Below are 20,626 nucleotides of genomic sequence, written 5' to 3'. Positions count from 1 at the left end.
GTTATTTATTCATTTATTTATTTATTTATTTTCTTATCTTATTGTTATTTATCAATGTATTTCTTAGATGTGACTTTATCCTTCTCTTTCTCTTTGGTTGTGGGACTTTTGTCCTCTTTTCGCAACAAAATTTGTAGTGATCTTCATTTTCAGGGAGGACAAATATTCCCTCCACGGATATATATAACATTCCTTCATGCCGGTTCCTGAAGTTACTGCCAACTCTTATGCGAACTATTTCAGTCATTGAATTGCCACAACACCCTTTGTAGCATCCAGGTAGCGCACTCATTGGAGGAAATGTAGGTCAGAAAAGAAATGCTTGTGATAGATTACTAATTCTTTAAAAACTTAACTCTATGCCAATGTCACCATGAAGATACTTCAATCAGGCCTATCACAGCTACTGAAAAGCTTAATCTCAATACGAGGCCCCGACGCCACCAAATTTCTCAATGGGTTACTAACATCCCGACTACTTCCCCATGTCGTTAAAAAGAAACAACATACCATCAGTTCAGCTGAATTCAAACATGCTAATCTTGAATCGATAATTGATCCAATGACGAATTATGGAGTGATGCATGAAGATATCTATGACCCTGATTATAATATTTTTATAACTCGAGAAGGCATCAATTCAATGATTTTGAATTCAAAGGGAAGAGTAGTTACTGATTGTTTCTTGTATTGTGATCCATTCCATAATGTCAATAGTGGATTTGAAAAAGAGTTGCAATTACCAGGTTATTTGTTAGAAATTGACGAAGTCAGTTTGAATAAATTGATGATGATGTTAAAGTTACACAAGTTGAGTGCAAAAGTAGACATTAGACCGGAGAAGTCGCTCACTTCGTATTATTATTATAATGACACGGTTGAATTCGATGCATGGTTGGAAGATATTCAACAGAAATACTTTCGCACGGTTGACCCAGTTGATGCTTTACAAAATGCCAATTCATTTATTCAAAATGAGGTGATATTCAAGCAAGATTTTGCATCGAAGATTTTGGGTTTCGCTATTGATAATAGGATACCCAATTTTGGATTCAAGTTTGTTACTGACGTGAAATTAAACAATACAGCAGATGTGATAGAGAAGGTGTTCTCTCCTCAATTTATTCAACAATTTGAAACCCCGCTAATATCAGAGTCCAATGTAATAGATCGCCGATTTCAAAATGGTTTGTTTGAAGCTACTGATGCACCCAGTGGCGAGTCACTACTACCATTTGAATGTAATTTAGATTATACCAACGGGTTATCATTAGATAAAGGGTGTTATGTGGGTCAAGAGTTGACTATACGGACATACAATAATGGTATCATTAGAAAAAGGATATACCCAGTACAGTTTTTCACAATTGATGACAACATAGTCGAGACGATTAAACAAGCCCAGGATGATGATGATGTAGAAGTCGTATTTCCTTCAACTTCAGTCGTAGAGCAAGTTCCATCTTCATCATTAAGCAAATTAGAAATGACACCAATGATCGAGGAAAATGTAAAGGAGGATGAAGCACCTCAAACAGCACCTTCACCATTTGGATCATCGTCCAAACCAGTGCGTAAACGGAAAAGTTCTAGTGGTAAAGTGTTGGCAGTTAAAGGCGATGTGGGGCTTTGTTTATTAACTATGGCTGATGTGTCAAAATCACCATTTTTTAAAGTAGAGATACCATCTTTTGAACATGGAAAAAAACAAGTTGGAGCAAGGGTGGTCGTACCTGACTGGTGGCCAGAATAAAAATAGACAATAGAGAGACAGTACACTTATTTTTATATGTATATAGCTAATACCATTTTGCAAGCGCATGATGCGATGTAGATCGGACAACAAAAAAATTAAAAAAATAATTGGAAATCTCCGACTATATCCAAAAGTAAAGCCATGTCAGAACAAATCTCCGTTGAAGAATATTTACAGTCGATCCACAATGCTTCTGCTGTAATTAGCCCTAAATTGGATCCACATCCCATCTTGTCTCGTCCACGTGTGATGATCATTTGTGGATCAGGATTGGGTGGAATTGCCAATACATTACATTCGAACCCCATTATTGAAATTCCTTACTCCTCTATCCCCGGTTTCAAAACATCTACAGTACAAGGACATGCGGGCAAGTTAGTGTTTGGATTGATTGGTGAAAACAAAGTTCCCGTTATGTGTATGGTTGGTCGTTTACATTTTTATGAAGGTTACACTTTTCAACAAACAACATTCCCCATCCGAGTAGCTAAAGACTTGGGTATTAGCACTGTATTTGTAACCAATGCCGCTGGAGGTATTAATGAGCTGTATAAACCCGGTGATTTAATGGTTATTGAAGATCATGTGAATTTCCCTGGTTTAGCAGGTTGGCATCCATTACGAGGCCCAAATTTGGAAGAATTTGGTCCTAGGTTTTTACCATTATCTGATGCATATGATCATTCATTAAGAAAACTTTTCGTTGAAAAAGCTCAGGAATTGAATGTGGCTAGACCAATCCATGAAGGAACATACTTCTTTGCTGCTGGACCAACATTTGAAAGTCGAGCCGAAGTGAGGGCTATTCGTACATTGGGTGGGGATGCAGTGGGAATGTCGACTGTTCCTGAAGTTATTATTGCTCGTCATTGTGGATTGAGAGTGTTTGCATTATCTTTGATTACCAATGCTGGTGTCGGTGCCAAACCGCCTAGTGCATTACATCCTAATCCAGTGGCCTTAGATGATGGTATGGCAAGTCATGCCGAGGTTTTAGAAGCTGCCGATGAAGCTTCAAAAGATGTTGAAAGGATAATCGAGGCAACTATAAATCAATTATAGATCTACAAAAATTGTAAATACACATTTCTAAACTGTTTATTGTTCCACTTCTCCGGCCGGTTCCCATTTCCCCTTTAAATTCTCTTTCCATAAGGTTATCTTATTATCACCACCAGAGACTGCCAAGATGTTTCCCGATAATGACCATGAACATCTCCAACAAACATCGGGGAATTTCTCCTCTGTCAAAGATTGCTTTTGCCATTTACCATCCTTGTCCTGCGTCCATATCAACACTGTACGATCTTGTGATGCTGTAGCAATGTATGGGCGGATGGTATTTGATGGCGACCAAGCAACATCTCTCACCCAATCAGTGTGTCCTTCCAACTTAGCTTCTTCAGCGTAGTTATTAGTACTAGGATCATATTTCCAAATTTTGGTTAAATTATCCGATCCACAAGTAACAAATCGGCGTTGTTGTTTTAAACTAGAGGCATCTTTTGATGAAGACAAGGTGGTAATTGGTGCCCATGATGCTGAATTAACTCCGATTGCATGTGCATCGAAAATAGCATGTGATGTAGTTCCATCATCGTTGAAATCAACCACTGATACTTTACCATCGGACGATGTGCACAACAATACAGCTCCTAGCTCATGAGGAGCCCAGCTCACTGAGTTAACACTGGCTTGATGTATAGTGTGTTCAGCAATAATTGACCATTGCTGAGTTTCTGGTTGCTCTTTCCAAATCAATGCTTTACCATCATATGAACATGAGGCTAATATGGAGCCAAACTTTGGGTGAGCCCATGCAACTTGCCAAATTGGACCTTCATGACCAACTAAAGTGGTGATTAATTTATAATTGTCAGTGCCCTCAATCTCAAATAGTTTTATCGTTTTATCGGATGAACATGTAGCCAATCGTTTACCATAATAGTCTAATACGGCATCATGTATCAAATCCTCATGTGCATTACCAATTGTCACCATAGTTGTAGGATGTTCCTGTTGTGTTGATCTATTTGAACTGATTTTTTTCAATTTTTGTTGTGGACGTGTTAAAAGTGGCACAAGAGAAAATAGAATTTGAGAGAAGTGAGTGTAAGGAGGACACCCAATGAGTGAGAGACCAGAAGATGAACTACTGGCGCTATTCACGTTAATTTCTTCACTTACGGATAAGGTCAACGAATCCGATGATGCAATAACCAAAATCAATCAAATTGTAAAGAGTTTGGTGCCTGAACAAGATTATAATCGATTGAGTAAGGAGGAGCCAACAACAAGCCATACAGATGACACCGACGACGAGATGAAACAGCTTGAACAACAAAGGTTGCAGTTGGTTATGGAATTACAGAAGCATGATTACATATCGGGTAAATTGCAAGAGTTGGTGAAAGAAAATCAAGAACTTCTAGATACAATAAAAGATTATATTGCAAAGTAAATGCTATTTACCCCCAGAAGAATCCATACAAGTACTTCATTATCTTCAGACTCATAGTTTCCACCTCTTTTTTACACTCAACAAAGTTCTCATCACCAGTCAATTTCAAGGCAAATTCTTTCCGTTGCTGTTCTGTAAAGATCACCTTCATATCAGAATGACTCAAAGTTTCACCAATCAACCTTTCCAATCTTTTTTCAGCTTCGCTCTGCCTGTTGTTGTAAATTTTGAAGTTTTCCTCAAGTTCGCTAATCTTTTTACCCACGATTCTTGTTTCATATGATAACCGATCAATAGTATTGGTTAGGGTATCAAGGTTGTAGTTTAAATGATCTGCAATCCCAGTTTCCAACACTCGATGCTTATTAGTATATACTTGATTCTTGAGGTTCTTTACTTTTAGCAAATCGATGTTTAGTAATTGAAATGATTTGGCTAACGTAGCATTTGATACACATTCATTTTCATTTGTATTTTCAAAGTAATAATCGCGGAGATTCTCATACTTTATCAAATCATCAATTGTATCAAGATATATTTGGGATACTTTTGAAATGGAGCACATAGTAAGGTCCGTTGCATCAATCGATGTTGTGCTGAAACTGCGAGGTCTTATGCGAGAAACCTCTACAACTGCCGGATTCACCAAATTCATATTTTTGAAATGCACAAAAGATGACAAATTCTCTTCATTCTTGTCAAGCAAACTTGGCCATGAGTTTCTTCTATTCAAGTCCCGCTTAAACTGAACTAATGGCTCATTAGATTGGTGAACATCTTTGAAGCTCGAGTGCACACTGAGACGACGGTCATCTGTCAGACTACTATCATCAAATGAGGTTGCATCGTCACCAATTTGTAAAAACGAATCAACCAATGAAGATGATTGAAGAGACCGTTCACGAGTACCACTACGAGGACCAAGGTGAGTTGAATCTATCTTTTCCTCCAGCATGTTCTTTCGACTTTGTAATCCAAACCTCTTGGTGAACCCAAGCGCATATCTTGAATTGTATGTTGATAATTGAATATTACTATTTTGTATAATTTTGTCTCGTAGACTTTCAAAAGTGTACAAATGGCTGTCAACCTCATTTGCTTTACTTCTGCGCTTTTCCTTGGACTTTGATTGTTCGGTGCTCTCATAGGGAGTAAAAGTACCTCCTGCTTGTACACCATAGAACAATTTTATTAGCGTCTTTCCAACAAGGTAATTCTTCACGAGATTATCTAAATCCAATGTCTCCACATCTAGTGGACTCATAGTGTCGGCAAGCTTGGCAATTCTATTTCTAATACCACCACTTTTTCCCTTGACGTCATCGGGTTCCCTATTACTTGCAGCAGCAATTCGATCCTGAACCGAAGTTTTCATCACATTGGTCAACTTTTTCAACTCCCTTTTCCCATACATCCTCCTAGAATTTGGTGATTTTTGAGTTGGCGACGTCAATAGTTCATACTCTTCAAGTCCCTCGGTAGCTCCATATGGTGAAAAGTAATTTGAGCTTCTGGTCGGCATCAATCGGGAATTCGTTGTAGTAAACAATTTGTTCATGGTCTCCATATCCAATTTCCTAGTTTTCTCCAACTTATACTGTCTCTGAAACAGCCCAATGGATAGCATAAAATTCTCAAAGTCAAAAGGGTCTTTGGGCACATCTGAGATTCCCACAAGCTGTAATCGAAGTCTGATACTTAAAATTAAACTGATTATTGCCGCCACAGTTCTTGCTGGAAGCACACCCGCTTTGATATTTGGCTTTGAATTGAAATGTGGTAAACCAATCAAGTTCCACCAACTGTTTATCGCTTCCTCGGTCTTGACACAAAGCAACCCTGTGCAATATCTCCCATCTAGTAGATCAAAATAAAACAAACAAGTCTGAACAACATTAACAAGCTCTCTCACCGCAAACTTTACCGGCTCTTTAACATTGTAGATTTTGTACATTTGCCGAAACTTGTCCTCGCAGGCATCAGAAATCTTGTCGGTTGTTAGAGATACTGATCTACCAGTACATTGTAACCTTTTCAAATTCGAATTGATAATGAATGGCGCCTCCATCAGTCTGGCATCTCCATTGGACACTGGTAATAAGTTTAGTTGAGGAGGAAGGGATGTCAAATTGGTGACAAAACATACATCATTCTTGCTTTCCGCCTTTTCTTTTCTTGGAGGTTTGCTCGATATTGTGTTTATCGTCAATAGATCGTGATCGCTATTGGTCCTGGTCGGACTAGACTTTTCCACTGTTTTCATTCGTGAATGATTTTGTATCAACTCTGTAAGATACTCCTGAAACCGAATTGGATAATACTTTGTTGGCTTTTTGATGATAGTGAACTTAACAACCGCAATCTTTGACAGTTCATTTCCGGTAAATGCTGTAACAATAGTACCGATATGTCGGTTGATTACCCATTGCTCAACTAAATATAATTCAAAACCGGTTACTTCAGACTCCTCTATGAGATAAAACTCATTTGAATCTATAAAATCTTTCTGAAAGTACTTTACCGCATTAAAGTCAGGGATCAAGTAAGTAATGAAATCGTTGGGATTATCTGACAAGCTCCCACTAGTCACAAAGTTTGTTGATGATACTGAGTTTTTCTTATACGGCTCATTACTATTTTGTGTTAGTTGCTTTGCCGCCTGAAGGTTTTCAAATGAGCTGCTTAACGACATGTAGTGGTGTGAAAGAATGGAGAAGGTGGTGCTTTGGTAAGGTTTTTATTTTTTAGCGTTTTTTTTCTAAGCCGCAGTGTAGCCTCTACATACTGAGTTTGTATTGCACAGAGGTGACAATTAGTAGCAAGTCAAATTCGACTATTCGAACAATATGCAAGCTGAAGTGGCGTAACTACTGTTGAAACTATACTAACCTCAGTACGCAAGTATCTCACGCTTCTTTGTAGGCGTGAGAAATTTCTACTATGAAATAACATTTCCGTATCCTGAAAGGACTTGCGGAGAATTACTCCTCTCACATGACTAACAAAATTGGGCAGCATTCAAGCACCTTTCCTATGTGGATATCAAAGACTTAATTAAATAATCACTAGACCGGAAAAACCTTTGTTAATCAGGACGCCGAAAAGTCAAAATTGAAAGATAAAAATGTGACACAAAGGTTCACTCTAAAGATTAAGTTCGGAAATCGCCGTTTTCGGGAACTGTAATGAATAAGTCGGGCAAAGCTTTGGAGAGAAGTCCCTTTATACGCATCTTCATATGGCAGTTTCTGTCTTCGAATCATGTGGCTTGATGCAAGATGATGTCATAATTAGCTTTACACACGGTGTTGACATAAAATACGAAAACTTCAGGTGTTGAGTCCAAAGACTATTTATATTGCTATCCCCTCATTCTTAGTTCTTCGTCACAAAAATCGAAAGCAATTTAGGCTGTTTCAACTGCAATAAAAAAAGTCATCTACAAACCAAAAGCAGATATCCTCACCAAACGTTCGGTGGCAATAAAAATAGCCTTGTTTAGGAATGACTTCAGAGCGTTGTTTCGCCGTTTAACCTGAACTTTGATACGATCTCTTTGTTTACCACCGCCGATAGACACAAAAAAAAGAAATTTCATTTTATCTAAATTTAGATAAGGGATAAGAAACCTGCACATAGATGAAACAATAACAACCAAAGTCCACCAAACTTTTTTGCAGTCACAAAACAACACCACAAAGGAACAATACAGCTCTCGAAGTGAAAAATTTCTTTCCCGTATATATACAGATGTAAATCCCCTCTCTAATACTCGATGAAGCCGCGTCAATACCAAACTTGTTCATCAACAATGACCAACACATCCACATTCAGCACCATCAAAAAGGTTCTTCTGAATGAGCCCGTCAGGTCAAGATCCATTTCAGATGAAGACAGCGCTTTTGACTCCGATGTTGATCAAAATGAACCAAAAACGAGGTGGGGGAAGCTTATCAAAAAACTTGAAGTCCAACCAAAGGGGGATTTATCCACAGCTCAAATGTTTTTGTACAATCATGATTTGCGACCAGTTGAAGAAGCTAGACGTCAATGGAGCTGGTACAACTATGTATTCTTTTGGATTGCAGACTCATTCAATATCAACACCTGGCAGATTGCCGCTACAGGTATGCAGGCGCCATCAAATATGAATTGGTGGATGACCTGGTTATCAGTTTGGTTGGGATACTTCCTTTGTGGTATCTTTGTTTCAATTGGCGCAAGGGTTGGTATTCAATATCATATATCCTTTCCGGTGGCAGTGAGAAGTTCATTTGGAATATATGGATCCCTTTGGCCAGTCATCAATAGAGTTTTCATGTCTTGTGTGTGGTTTGCTGTTCAAACAGCTGTTGCTGGTCCCACGTTCCTGTTGATGTTGCACTCCATCTTTGGTAAGAATTTGCCCCAAAAGATCCCTGACCACATTAGTGACCCTGACTTGACCACCTACCAGTTCCTCGGAATCTTTTTGTTTTGGTTATTTCAACTCCCCTTCATTTGGTTTCCACCTCATAAGATAAGACATTTATTTACCGTTAAAGCTTATGTAGCCCCAGTAGCAGGATTTGGATTTTTGATATGGACATTGGTAAAATCGGATGGATTAGGTGAAGTGATGAGCAAACCAAATGGAACACATGGATCTGCGTTGGCATGGGCTTTTGTTGAATCAACAATGAATGCATTGGCTAATTTTGCTACCTTGATTGTTAACTCCCCAGATTTCTCACGTTTTGCCAACAAGCCATCCTTTGGAATGAAATATTTGGTTTATACCATATCAATCCCGGTATGTTTTTCTATCACATCATTAATTGGAATTTTGGTGACATCTGGTGCAGAGAACTTGTACGGTCAAACGTACTGGTCACCCTTAGATGTCCTCGCCAGATTCTTGGACAATTACACTTCTGGTAACAGAGCTGGTGTTTTCTTTATCTCAGCTGCATTTGCTTTAGCTCAATTGGGAACCAACATTTCAGCCAATTCATTGTCCTTCGGAACTGACTGCTCAGCAATATTGCCTAGGTTCATAAACATAAGAAGAGGAGGGTACATATGTGCCTTTTTAGCCTTGGCAATTAATCCTTGGAAACTTATATCCTCCTCATCTAAGTTTACAACCTACCTTTCTGCCTACTCAGTGTTTTTATCATCCATTGCCGGTGTGGTTGCATGTGATTACTACTATCTCAGAAGAGGATACATAAAGCTAACTCACTTGTACTCACCAACTGATCCCGAGGATAGATCAATCAAGTCAATGTATGCCTACAATAAGATTGGTTGCAACTGGCGCGCTTATGCTGCTTACATTTGTGGGATCTTGCCAAACATTGTTGGCTTTGTTGGTGCTACTGAAACACACAAAGTTCCAATTGGTGCAACGGAAGTGTACAGACTCAACTTTTTTATGGGTTTTTGTTCCGCTTGGATTGTTTACTCCGTGCTCAATTATTTCTGGCCTGTTGAAACTGGAATTCCACCAACCAAGCCATTTGAAAAAGGATGGTATGAAGAATGGCAGGATGTGGAATCATTTGAGGAAGAATTGGTGGGCCGAGAAGTACATCATGGTATTGAGACGTTTCATGATACTGATATGAGCTTGACACACAAGGGTAAGGAAGTGTAAACTGGTTTTTCAGTTCTTTATGTAGTGTTTAGATTGTGTTAGATTTATTGTAATTGAGATTTATGCTTAAAGCCGTTTTTCAGACCTCGGTTAGAAAATTTTCTTGTAAAAAGACCCATCTGCAATGAACATACGAGGGGTGCGATGGTTCTCCTTGAGAAATGCTAGTAAATATGTGTTGCCGAAGGGGTACCAACCCCAAACGACTATCATCAAGACTGTGCTGTTTAAGGAGAGCTTGTCGATATGGTGGCAGTCATTATCGTCAAACAGACTAGAGACGTTGCAAGCAGAATTGGTGGAATTAATGCTTCCAAATGTAGATGCAAATTCACGTATACAAAAGGGGGACAAGAAAGTGCCAATTGGTGATTCGGAGTATATAAACGAAGTACAGTTCAAGATCATCAACGGTGCAAGCCTACCAACAAAGCATATTGTTTTCATTCATGGATATGGTGCATCGTTGGGTTGCTTTGCTCGGAACTTTCAACTCATTGACAGATTCAAATCCAGCAAAAAGTACAACTACCACGTCCACTTCCTCGACAACATCACATTCGGACTATCATCTAATCCAAAGATTGACAATGAGAAAATTAGTTGGCGAATACCACCAACTGCTAAGATCAAACTAATTGATAATGGACCAACTGATCCCAAGAAATTGTATCGTAAGTATTATAAGCTCATTGAAGGGTTTCAGTTAGACCCAGATAACTTTGCTCAATATCAACAACATTTCAAACCGATTTTGCAAGACATGGAGAAATTCTACACTACAGCAATTGACAATTGGAGAGAGCTGTGGGGAATTCCCAGGATTGACTTTTTGGTAGGCCATTCATTTGGTGCATACTGGAGTGCTTCATACTCATTGGTCAACCCGGACAAAGTATCAAATCTTATCTTGTTGTCTCCAGTGGGTCTTGAACGTCATGTAATGGCGATAACTAATGATGACAAAATCACATCTGACATTGTCAAACCAGTTTTGGATCCAACTTCGTACAAGTTTCTCAGTCGGTTTCCCATTTTAACAAGGGATCATATATTGAACTGGTACTATAAGATCCCATTTTTGCCTCGTGTGTTGCCCTTCTTAGGCCCATGGGGTGTGCAATTATACTTTGGAATGTGGTTATCAAAACTATCTAAAATCAACAAGTTGATACAAAAGCATGGCGGACCAGAATGGATTTTTAATAGTGTGAACGACTTGGTTTATGGTACTCCTAAGGAGATTAAGCTCATTGTGGAGTATCTATACAATTCAGTATCTAATGGAACCAACAGTGACATTTATGTGAAATACTTATTAACACCCGCCACAGTGAGCAAATGGCCTTTGTACGACAAATTCATAACCAAGATGAACATGGACCCAGGAGCATTCAAATTCAACACGTTTCTATTCTACGGACAATACGATTTTATGAATTCAGAAGCTGGACAGAAGCTCATCGATAGGTTGAGCAAGGAATTGCCGGCTAGCAAATTTAGATATGATGAGATTGCAGAAGGAGGACACAACTTGTACATTGACAACCCATTTGACACCAATAGAAAGATCTACGAGATTGTAATGGAAGAAGAGAACAATAAGTAGTTTGAATAGAGTTATAGATATAGAGGATAAAGATGTGTGCACGTGATTTGGTAGCTCTAACTATTCTAGCCAATTAAATATTTTATTTATCTCTATTACGCTTATTCTCTCTTCTCGCTACCAATGCCAATACCAACGAAAAGTTAAGTAAAAAAAATTAGCAAAAGCGTAAAGGTACTGAGTGAAAAATCAAACGATTGATTGAAGTACATATATTTTGACTTACTATTGGGGGAATTATATTGTACCTACACATCGATAAAGAAATATAGAGAAGAGAAATGTCATTCTTGAGAGATATATATGAAAGCATTATCCCAACTGCTTATGCTGATGAGGTATGTTAAGTCATTTTACACTTTTGCAGTCCACTTACTAACTAATTTACAGCCAGCTGGTGAAACTGAAGATGAAATTGCCGATGACGAAGCTCCAGTTGAACAACCAGAAGATGCAGCAGAAGAAGATCCAAAGGAGGAAGAAGTTGAAGTAGAAGATGATGGTGATGATGAAGACGATGAAGACGAAGATGATGAAGATGAAGATGAAGATGAAGATGAAGAAGAAAATGAAGACCCATTGGATAAAATGAGAGAAGAATGTGTCAAGACTGCTGCTTGTAAACCATTTGATCACCATTTCCATGAATGTATAGAAAGAGTAACCAAAGAACAAGAAGAGCCAGACTATGAACACAAGCATTACAAGGAGGACTGTGTTGAGGAATTCTTCCATTTGCAACACTGTGTTAATGACTGTGTTGCACCTCGTCTATTCAACAAGTTGAAGTAGGGACGAAAAGAGATCAATTATAAACCAAACGACTTATATATATTTGGCATCTTTTGTATTTAATAAAATTACGAATCAAGGAAGGAGAGACGTGTAGTATAACTGTTTGTGCTTTTGGCTGTGCTTCTTGCTACTGTATATTCCAATTGGTTTCTATCTTCATTGTCGCGACTGTGCTTTTCCACGACACTCGGTGGTTTTCGTAACCACTACTTAAATGTCGTAAGATCATATGTTTGCCTCTACTGTTCCAGTGGCAATAACCGACACTCACACAAATTCCAGTCACCAATTTTTTTTCTTTCTCTTTCAGATCTCACACGTCAACCACAACCTCAATCACACTAGAGTACCTTTTTAGAGCACCTCTAAATCAATCAAACAAGCCACCGGAACACCATTGAATTGGGTATATAAAAGAGAAATCCTACTGAATTAAGGACAACAGAAAAGCAGCGAACGAAATAATGTCTGAAGAAGTTAAAACCATTAAACCAGTCATTGAAGATAGAGTCTACATTGGTAATGTCGACTACAAAGCTACTGAAGATGAATTGAAAGAATTGTTCAAGGATTTAAATGTGTATGTATAGCAGCAACTCCGATGCATTGAGCTTCTTGTACTAACTCTTCTCCTTCTAGCACTGAAGTTGAAATTCCATTCAAAGAAATCGCCAAAGGTGAAAGATCATTCAAGAGACGCTTGGGATTTGCCTTTGTTCAATTTGCCTCAAAGGAAGATGCAGACAAGGCCGTTGCTGATTTCAATGGTCACAAATTCCAAAGATTAAACATTTTCCTCAAAAAGGCAGTCCCACCAGCAACTCCAGAAGAGAAGGAAGCCAAGATCGAAGCTTACAGAGCTCAAAGAAAGGCCAGAGAAGAAAAAAGAGAAGCTTCGAAAAAGGAAAAAGCTGAATCTAAAGAAGTTGATGCCAATGGTGTGGTTTCACCACCAGAAGGTAAGAAATCTGTCAATACCATCTTTGTCACCAATTTGGATTTCAAAGTCAATGCTAAAATTTTGAAAAAGGAATTTGCCGAATTGAATCCAGTTTGGGTTCATGTTCCAAGAAATCGTGGAAGATCTAAAGGTATCGCTTTTGTTAGGTTTAAAGATGAAGAAACTCAAAAGAAGGCAGTTGAGCAATTTAATAAGAAAGATATCAATGGTAGAGAAATCACTGTTGATATTGCAGTTGATACTAGAAAGTGATCAGAGTAAATAGGTGTTTAAAAGAAAAAAGTGAGTGTAGTGACGGATGTAGACTTTACTCTTGTATGTCGATTTTTTGTTACAAAAACAGTGCAAAATTATTAAAAACTCAATAGAACTCAAAACGAAAAGTTTGAGGTATCTCTTCTTGTTGGTTCACTAGCTAGTACATGGCACTAGGTTACCTCTATTATCCACTGCAATGCTGAATGTGTTCTACAAAGTTTACATTCAAAAGCTTTGCAAGAACATGTTCTTTTTTTGATTGTACAAAGTTGATTCCTTAAGACGACATTGGAACGAGCCATCTTGAGCTGCCTGACTGTAGGTGCTTTTCCTCAACTAGCGATTTCTCACAAGATCATCTATACTCTTCTTTCACATGAAGCAGTGTTTGGATCAGCTAAAGGATATTTAAGGTGTAAAATGATGCTATAGAACATAACCACTTTTCAAAGTGGAATAAATATATTAAATTATGACTAGTTTATGAAAATTAGAAACTGTTTACCCCATTGATGGATATTAACATTCCTTAGCTTTGCGCGTGTTCTCCTTGTACCGATTTCCATATCGGGTTTGAAATTTTTTAAGCCAATCGTAATTCTATTCCTTTTAAGAAAAATTAATGCATGTTTGTGTGATATTGCTTTCTGATACCGAAAAGCCGAGAGTTCCTTCATCCCTTTTGCAATTAACCCTATTACCAATCTCTACATAATGAGGCTGTAGATGTAAACACTCAACCCTACAGCGGGATCTCGTCAATTGACTTTTTCATTGATGTTGTGTAATGGATCGTTATTTACGAATTTTGCAGTTCTGTTCAAGTCGTGCCGTGTAGGTATGAACCACCCAGGCAAACTAAACCAGTCTTCTATTTGTGACTGAAAACATGAAAGTAAATTGTAATCTTTTTATTGTAGGTTAAGGTAAAGTGTGCATATCGGTGCAATACACGTTTACTAGTTTGACTAACCAATTGTGCTCTATATTCTTCCGAGTGGAATTAACAGAGGATCGCAAAATCCAAAGTGAATAGTTTTAAATGAAAGACGCTCGCACACTAAGCAGTTTCCAAACAAAGTAGAACATAGAAATACATTACTTCAGGTAGTCCTAAAAACTTGGTACAGTCCTTACATTTAAAGATTGTTAAGTTTTAGAATTTTCTACATAGCAGTTAGAACCAATTTTTTGCAAATGTGAGGAATAATTTACACAAAAGAATTCAATTTAAATTTTACAAATTATTTTTCTTCTCTTCTTTTCAATTCAAAAAATATACCAATCAAGCCCAAGCCTTATTCTTCTTCTTTATTTAGTCTCAAGAAGACACATTAAAACATGTCCCTCCAGCTAACCCACAATAATAGCACTAGCTGTCCATTTTGGGATTATGATGACATCACCAAATGTTCTAGACTAAGATTAGACTATTATCCACCACTAATATTGACTGTGATATCCTTCGTTATATTATTCACCAAATCCCTTATATCCTACAACAAGAAAAGACGAGGTCAAATCAAGCTACCTGATGATACACGACCTCTTTTGGCTACAAGTGATAACTATGGAGCGACAACTATAACTACGACCGATGATAAAGAGTTGAGTAAAGAAGATTTAAAGGCATTGCATTTTGACCTTACCAGATTGCCTGATACAAATATTGATGGTACACCTCATGGCTATGTCAAAGAAGTTTTTAAAAACACTAGTGAGAGTTTGAGAGTCTCTGTGGAATATGTGTTGGTGATACTATCATTGGGATTGCATTTGTCGCCGTTAGTTAACAGAAAATTGAACAAAGAGTTTAGAAACACCCATGCTGTACTTGCCCAACTAATCTTTTGGGTATATGTCTTCATAATTGTCACGATTAGAGTTATAAATATGAAAAGAGTCACCATTAGATTGCCAAATTTGTGGATACATACTACGACACTTTACTTTTTCAATATATTCCCATCATTATTAACGTTTAGATCAGCTTTGATTACATCTACATTAAATAAAACCGGCCGTGAATATTATATCTTCCAATTCGTTATAGCTGCTTTATTATTGACATTGAATTTGACAGCCACAGTTGGTGACAAACCCTCTCAATTGTACATCACTCCTGGTGTTGAACCAAATCCGGAAAACGTTTCAAGTATTGCATCATTTATATCCTACAGTTGGTTAGATAAAATGGTGTGGAAATCATACAAACAACCATTAAGACTTGGTGATATCTGGGGATTGAGAGAAGATGATTATGCTTTGTATGTTTTGAAAGGATTTGAAGCATCTAAGTCTACTTTAAGATTCACTTACAAAATCTTCTTTCATTTTAAATATCTTTTCGCCATTCAAGCGTTTTGGGCAATAGTTGAATCAATGCTTGTGTTTGGACCTTCAGTGTTGTTGAAAAAGGTTTTAGAGTACGTGGCTGATCCCGATTCAATCTCAGCAAACTTGGCTTGGACATTTGTGTTCATGATGCCAATTGTCAAGGTCTTGGATTCAATTTGTTCTGGTTGTTCATTATTCCTCGGTAGAAGAGTTTGTGTTAGAATGAAGGCGGTTATAATTGGTGAAGTTTATGCCAAAGCCTTAAGAAGAAAGATCACCGTTACTGAAACTATTTCGGAAGAGCCCTCTATCGATGACAAAAAATCATCAAGCGATGAAGATAGTGGGGATGAAAAGGAATCCAAAACTACTGCCGAGTTGGGTGCCATTATCAATCTTATGGCCATTGATGCGTTCAAAGTGTCGGAAATTTGTGGCTACTTGCACTACTTTGTTGGTGCAATCTTGATGATCATCTTTTGTACTGTTTTGTTGTACAATTTATTAGGTTGGAGTGCTCTTGTTGGTTCCTTGGCTATCGTGGTATTGTTGCCAGTAAATTACCAATTTGCTCAATGGTTGGGAAGATTGCAAAAGCAAATGTTGGGAGTTACCGACAAGAGGATTCAAAAATTGAATGAAACTTTTCAAAGTATTAGAATCATCAAATTCTTTGCCTGGGAAGATAAATTTTTTCAAAGTGCGATGGATGTTAGAAATGAAGAGTTGAAGTATTTGAAATACAGAGCTGCTGTTTGGTGCGCTGCATCATTTGTGTGGTTTGTCACTCCAACTTTGATTACATTACTTTCATTCTACTGCTACACAATCATTGAGGGTCACACCTTGACTGCACCAGTTGCCTTTACTGCCTTGTCGTTGTTTACCTTGTTGAGATCTCCATTGGATCAATTAGCTGATATGACATCCTTTGTCATTCAATCAAAAGTGTCCTTAGATAGGGTTGCTGATTTCTTGGATGAAGCTGAAACATCCAAATATGACCAATTAGCTCAAGAAAAGGGACCCAACTCCCCTGAGATTGGATTCGAAAAAGCTACATTGTCATGGAATGCACTGTCAAAAACAGACTTCAAATTGAGGGACTTGAACATTACCTTTAAGCCAGGCAAATTGAATGTCATTATTGGACCCACAGGTGCAGGCAAAACATCTTTGCTCTTGGGTCTTCTTGGTGAAATGGATCTACTTGGCGGTAAAGTATTCTTACCTGGTATTATTCCTCGTGACGACTTGATCCCCGATGAACATGGATTGACTGAATCGGTAGCTTACTGCTCACAATCAGCTTGGTTGTTAAACGACACCATTAGAGGAAACATCACGTTTGGCTCGCCATTCAATCAAAAACGTTATGATGATGTTATCGAGGCTTGTGGGTTGACTCGTGATTTGCAAATCTTAAGTGGTGGTGATCAAACTGAAGTTGGTGAAAAGGGAATCACATTGTCGGGTGGTCAAAAACAAAGAGTATCACTTGCTAGAGCGTTATACTCAAACTCAAAACATTTGCTACTTGATGATTGTTTATCTGCTGTTGATTCGCATACTGCTTTGTGGATCTATGAGAATTGTATTACCGGACCTTTGATGCAAGGAAGAACATGTATTTTGGTATCTCACAATGTCGCATTGACAGCGCAACATGCTGAATGGATTGTGGTTATGGAAAATGGAAGAGTCAAGAATCAAGGAACAACCGAAGCTTTATTAGAATCTGGTGATTTAGGTGATGATGAATTAGTTAAATCATCAGTTATGAATTCTAGAACCCAATCTTCGCTGAATCTACAATCACTTGATGATAAGAATGCAGAAATGAAGGCTAAAGCCGCCACCATTGAGCTGAAATTGAAAAACTTAAAGAATGGTGAAGATGCAGAAGAAGAACCCTTGGTGAAGACTGATGGTAAGTTGGTTGATGAAGAGAATAAGGCAGAAGGAGTTGTCAGCTCTAAGGTGTACCTCGATTATGCAAAAGTGTTGGGTGGTTGGAAAGTGTGGACTGCCATTTTTGTTACATTTGTTGCTTCACAAATTGTCTACATGTATCAATCGTGGTGGTTAAGAACATGGTCCATTCACAGTGAAAATGATACAGCTATGTTGAGATCAGCAGTCACCACAATGGGGCAAGCTATTGATACCTCCCATTTGTCTCAATTACCTGGTGTACGCAACCTCATTGGTGCGGTCAAGTATGTGAGCCTTTCCATGAATAGAGTTGACAAGGTTGCTGAACAACACTCTACATTGTATTACATCACCATTTATGGAATAATTGGATTCGCTTATGGTTTCACAGCATGTGTTAGAATCTTAGTTACATTTTTTTCCGGTATCCGTGCGTCAAATCGTATTTTTAAGAGAGTTTTGATAACTATTCTTCGTGCAAGGTTGAGATTCTTTGACAAGACACCATTGGGTCGTATCATGAATAGATTTTCTAAGGATATCGAATCAGTGGATCAAGAGGTGACGCCTTTCGCTGAGGGTGTTTTCATTTGCGTTGTGCAATGTGTGTCTATTTTGATTTTGATCACATTCATTACTCCTGGGTTCCTTGTTTTTGCATTTGTTATTGCATTCTTGTACTACTTGGTTGGATTTTTCTACTTGACATTGTCGAGAGAGTTGAAGAGATACGAATCAATCACCAAGTCGCCAATTCATCAACACTTTTCTGAATCATTGACTGGTGTTGCTACAATTAGAGCTTATGGTGTTGAATCTAGATTTATGAAGCAAAATTTACAAGCAATTGATAACAACAATAGACCATTTTTTTACTTGTGGGTTGCCAATAGATGGCTTTCATTTAGAATTGATGTTGTCGGGTCTCTTGTCATGTTTTTTGCAGGTATCTTTGTCTTGTTATCAATTGGTAAAATTGATGCCGGTTTAGCAGGGTTGTCATTATCATATGCTATAGCGTTCAGTGAAAGTGCTCTTTGGGTTGTTCGTCTTTACGCCAATGTTGAAATGAATATGAATTCAGTGGAGAGATTACAAGAGTATCTTGAGGTTGAACAAGAACCACCTTATGAGATCAAAGAAACGGAGCCACCAGCAAATTGGCCTGACAAGGGGCAAATATCTGTTAATGATGTTTCATTGAGATATTCTCCAGAATTACCTCGTGTCATCAAAAACGTTACATTTGATATCGAACCTTGTAACAAGGTGGGAATTGTTGGAAGAACTGGTGCTGGTAAATCAACCATCATTACTGCATTTTTTCGCTTTTTGGATCCTGAAAGTGGATCCATCAAAATTGATGGTGTTGATATCACAACTATTGGTTTGAGAAATTTACGCCAAGCCATTACCATTATCCCACAAGACCCCACCCTATTTGCCGGAACGATTAGATCCAACTTAGACCCATTTGAGCAATACACCGACGCTGATATCTATGCTGCTTTGAAGAGAGTCAATTTAATCGATCCAAACAACCCAACACCATCGTCATCAACCGCTGCTTCCACCGAAGAAAACCAAAATAAATTCCATGACTTGGAGAATCCTATAACTGAAGGTGGAGGCAACTTATCTCAAGGTGAACGTCAATTAGTTTGTCTTGCACGATCATTGTTGAAGAACCCTAAAATCATATTGCTTGATGAAGCAACAAGTTCTATCGATTACAAGTCTGATGCATTAATTCAAAAGACAATTCGTGATGAATTTGGATCAAGTACTATATTAACCATTGCTCATAGATTAAGAACAATTATCGATTATGATAAAATCTTGGTTATGGATGCTGGTAAAGTTGTTGAATATGATAATCCGTACGTTTTGATTTCGAATTCAGACTCATTATTTTATTCAATGTGTGAAAATAGTGGTGAGCTTAATAGTTTGATTTCGTTGGCAAAGGAGTCCTATGTGAAGAAGAAGAACCAGAAGAATCAGAAGTAAATAAACGTTTTAATAGAGAGTTTTATTTATATATCTTTTTGAGTAATTCGTACAATAGGTCTGAAAATATATACAGAGCTTTCCCTTTATCTTTGGTTCAGTGAATCGTCATGGTAGAAAGGGTGTCTACACCTGAGCTCATAGGTAGGTAGTGCTTTTTTGCATAGCGTGGCAGCTATGAAAATCAACATGGTAAGATGAACCAACCATACAATAGAGAGAGACTTAATCAAGTTTGTGTTAAATTATTGTGCCTTTAATGCCAGACGGACCTTATTAGTCAGATAATAGGTCATTTTATAACCATCTCCGTTTTCTTATGACATACATTGAGTAACCTAAAATGTTTTATGTCTCCTTATAAATTTTGTACCGACGACTACACTTCCAGTGAAATAACCCCACATTTCCAATCTGAGACAATCGATGGGATTTCCAAGACGTATTTTCATTGTCTGCGAAAAAAAATGAAGAAAAAGGAGGACTGTTCAAGTTTTGTGCAATGAAGGGAGTTCAATTTTTCAGTTTAAATCCGCTTTGATCAAATATAATCCGTTAACATAATTAGTCAAATGTATAGAGATAAATCTTATACATGGTTGTCATGGAATTGAACATGACTGAAGAGTTCCATCAAATGCTAAACTATTACATATAAAGCAAGTGAGGTCCACCTGTGTTGACCTCCTGTTTAATAATTTTAATAGGTAATTTCCAAGAACAACTGTATCAAAAATGCCTAGTATCATTTTAACAAAAGATTCTCAAATTGACCCAGATAAATATAGAATCAAATTAAGGGATTCTTCAATGGTCTTGGGTGTTGACCCAAAAGATTTAAGGAAAGTGGACGATTCTCTACCAAC

At 37.8% G+C, this 20,626-nt stretch overlaps 10 protein-coding genes across 10 annotated transcripts; 8 read left to right on the top strand and 2 right to left on the bottom strand. All coding sequences in view use genetic code 12, as the record gives it.

The window, feature by feature from the left end:
* Nucleotides 1-373: 373 nt before the first annotated feature.
* On the top strand, nt 374-1,753 carry CORT_0B04470 (Iba57 protein; the record flags this gene model as incomplete). The annotated part of the gene is made up of 1 exon (XM_003867544.1): nt 374-1,753. The coding sequence occupies one exon, from the start codon at nt 374-376 to the stop codon at nt 1,751-1,753; it is 1,380 nt and encodes a 459-aa protein (XP_003867592.1).
* A 144-nt stretch (nt 1,754-1,897) lies between these two features.
* Nucleotides 1,898-2,818, top strand: CORT_0B04460 (Pnp1 protein; the record flags this gene model as incomplete). Its single annotated transcript, XM_003867543.1, has 1 exon — nt 1,898-2,818. One exon carries the CDS (start codon nt 1,898-1,900, stop codon nt 2,816-2,818), a length of 921 nt encoding a protein of 306 aa, XP_003867591.1.
* A 36-nt stretch (nt 2,819-2,854) lies between these two features.
* Nucleotides 2,855-3,757, bottom strand: CORT_0B04450 (Sec13 protein transport factor; the record flags this gene model as incomplete). Its single annotated transcript, XM_003867542.1, has 1 exon — nt 2,855-3,757. One exon carries the CDS (start codon nt 3,755-3,757, stop codon nt 2,855-2,857), a length of 903 nt encoding a protein of 300 aa, XP_003867590.1.
* Nucleotides 3,758-3,884: 127 nt separating this feature from the next.
* Nucleotides 3,885-4,217, top strand: CORT_0B04445 (hypothetical protein; the record flags this gene model as incomplete). The annotated part of the gene is made up of 1 exon (XM_003867541.1): nt 3,885-4,217. The coding sequence occupies one exon, from the start codon at nt 3,885-3,887 to the stop codon at nt 4,215-4,217; it is 333 nt and encodes a 110-aa protein (XP_003867589.1).
* A 7-nt stretch (nt 4,218-4,224) lies between these two features.
* On the bottom strand, nt 4,225-6,909 carry CORT_0B04440 (Stb2 protein; the record flags this gene model as incomplete). The annotated part of the gene is made up of 1 exon (XM_003867540.1): nt 4,225-6,909. One exon carries the CDS (start codon nt 6,907-6,909, stop codon nt 4,225-4,227), a length of 2,685 nt encoding a protein of 894 aa, XP_003867588.1.
* Nucleotides 6,910-7,992: 1,083 nt separating this feature from the next.
* Nucleotides 7,993-9,855, top strand: CORT_0B04430 (Dal4 allantoin permease; the record flags this gene model as incomplete). Its single annotated transcript, XM_003867539.1, has 1 exon — nt 7,993-9,855. The coding sequence occupies one exon, from the start codon at nt 7,993-7,995 to the stop codon at nt 9,853-9,855; it is 1,863 nt and encodes a 620-aa protein (XP_003867587.1).
* A 124-nt stretch (nt 9,856-9,979) lies between these two features.
* Nucleotides 9,980-11,464, top strand: CORT_0B04420 (Ecm18 protein; the record flags this gene model as incomplete). The annotated part of the gene is made up of 1 exon (XM_003867538.1): nt 9,980-11,464. The coding sequence occupies one exon, from the start codon at nt 9,980-9,982 to the stop codon at nt 11,462-11,464; it is 1,485 nt and encodes a 494-aa protein (XP_003867586.1).
* Nucleotides 11,465-11,745: 281 nt separating this feature from the next.
* Nucleotides 11,746-12,256, top strand: CORT_0B04410 (hypothetical protein; the record flags this gene model as incomplete). Its single annotated transcript, XM_003867537.1, has 2 exons — nt 11,746-11,802; nt 11,855-12,256. 2 exons carry the CDS (start codon nt 11,746-11,748, stop codon nt 12,254-12,256), a joined length of 459 nt encoding a protein of 152 aa, XP_003867585.1.
* Nucleotides 12,257-12,723: 467 nt separating this feature from the next.
* On the top strand, nt 12,724-13,472 carry CORT_0B04400 (Sbp1 protein; the record flags this gene model as incomplete). The annotated part of the gene is made up of 2 exons (XM_003867536.1): nt 12,724-12,839; nt 12,899-13,472. 2 exons carry the CDS (start codon nt 12,724-12,726, stop codon nt 13,470-13,472), a joined length of 690 nt encoding a protein of 229 aa, XP_003867584.1.
* Nucleotides 13,473-14,819: 1,347 nt separating this feature from the next.
* Nucleotides 14,820-19,760, top strand: CORT_0B04390 (hypothetical protein; the record flags this gene model as incomplete). The annotated part of the gene is made up of 1 exon (XM_003867535.1): nt 14,820-19,760. The coding sequence occupies one exon, from the start codon at nt 14,820-14,822 to the stop codon at nt 19,758-19,760; it is 4,941 nt and encodes a 1,646-aa protein (XP_003867583.1).
* Nucleotides 19,761-20,626: the final 866 nt, after the last annotated feature.

This window comes from Candida orthopsilosis (genome assembly GCF_000315875.1).
Source record: "Candida orthopsilosis Co 90-125, chromosome 2 draft sequence".
Classification (NCBI taxonomy): Eukaryota; Fungi; Ascomycota; class Pichiomycetes; order Serinales; family Debaryomycetaceae; genus Lodderomyces; species Lodderomyces orthopsilosis.
The sequence above is the reverse complement of the archived record's forward strand: the minus strand, read 5'-3'. Positions and strand labels throughout refer to the sequence as shown.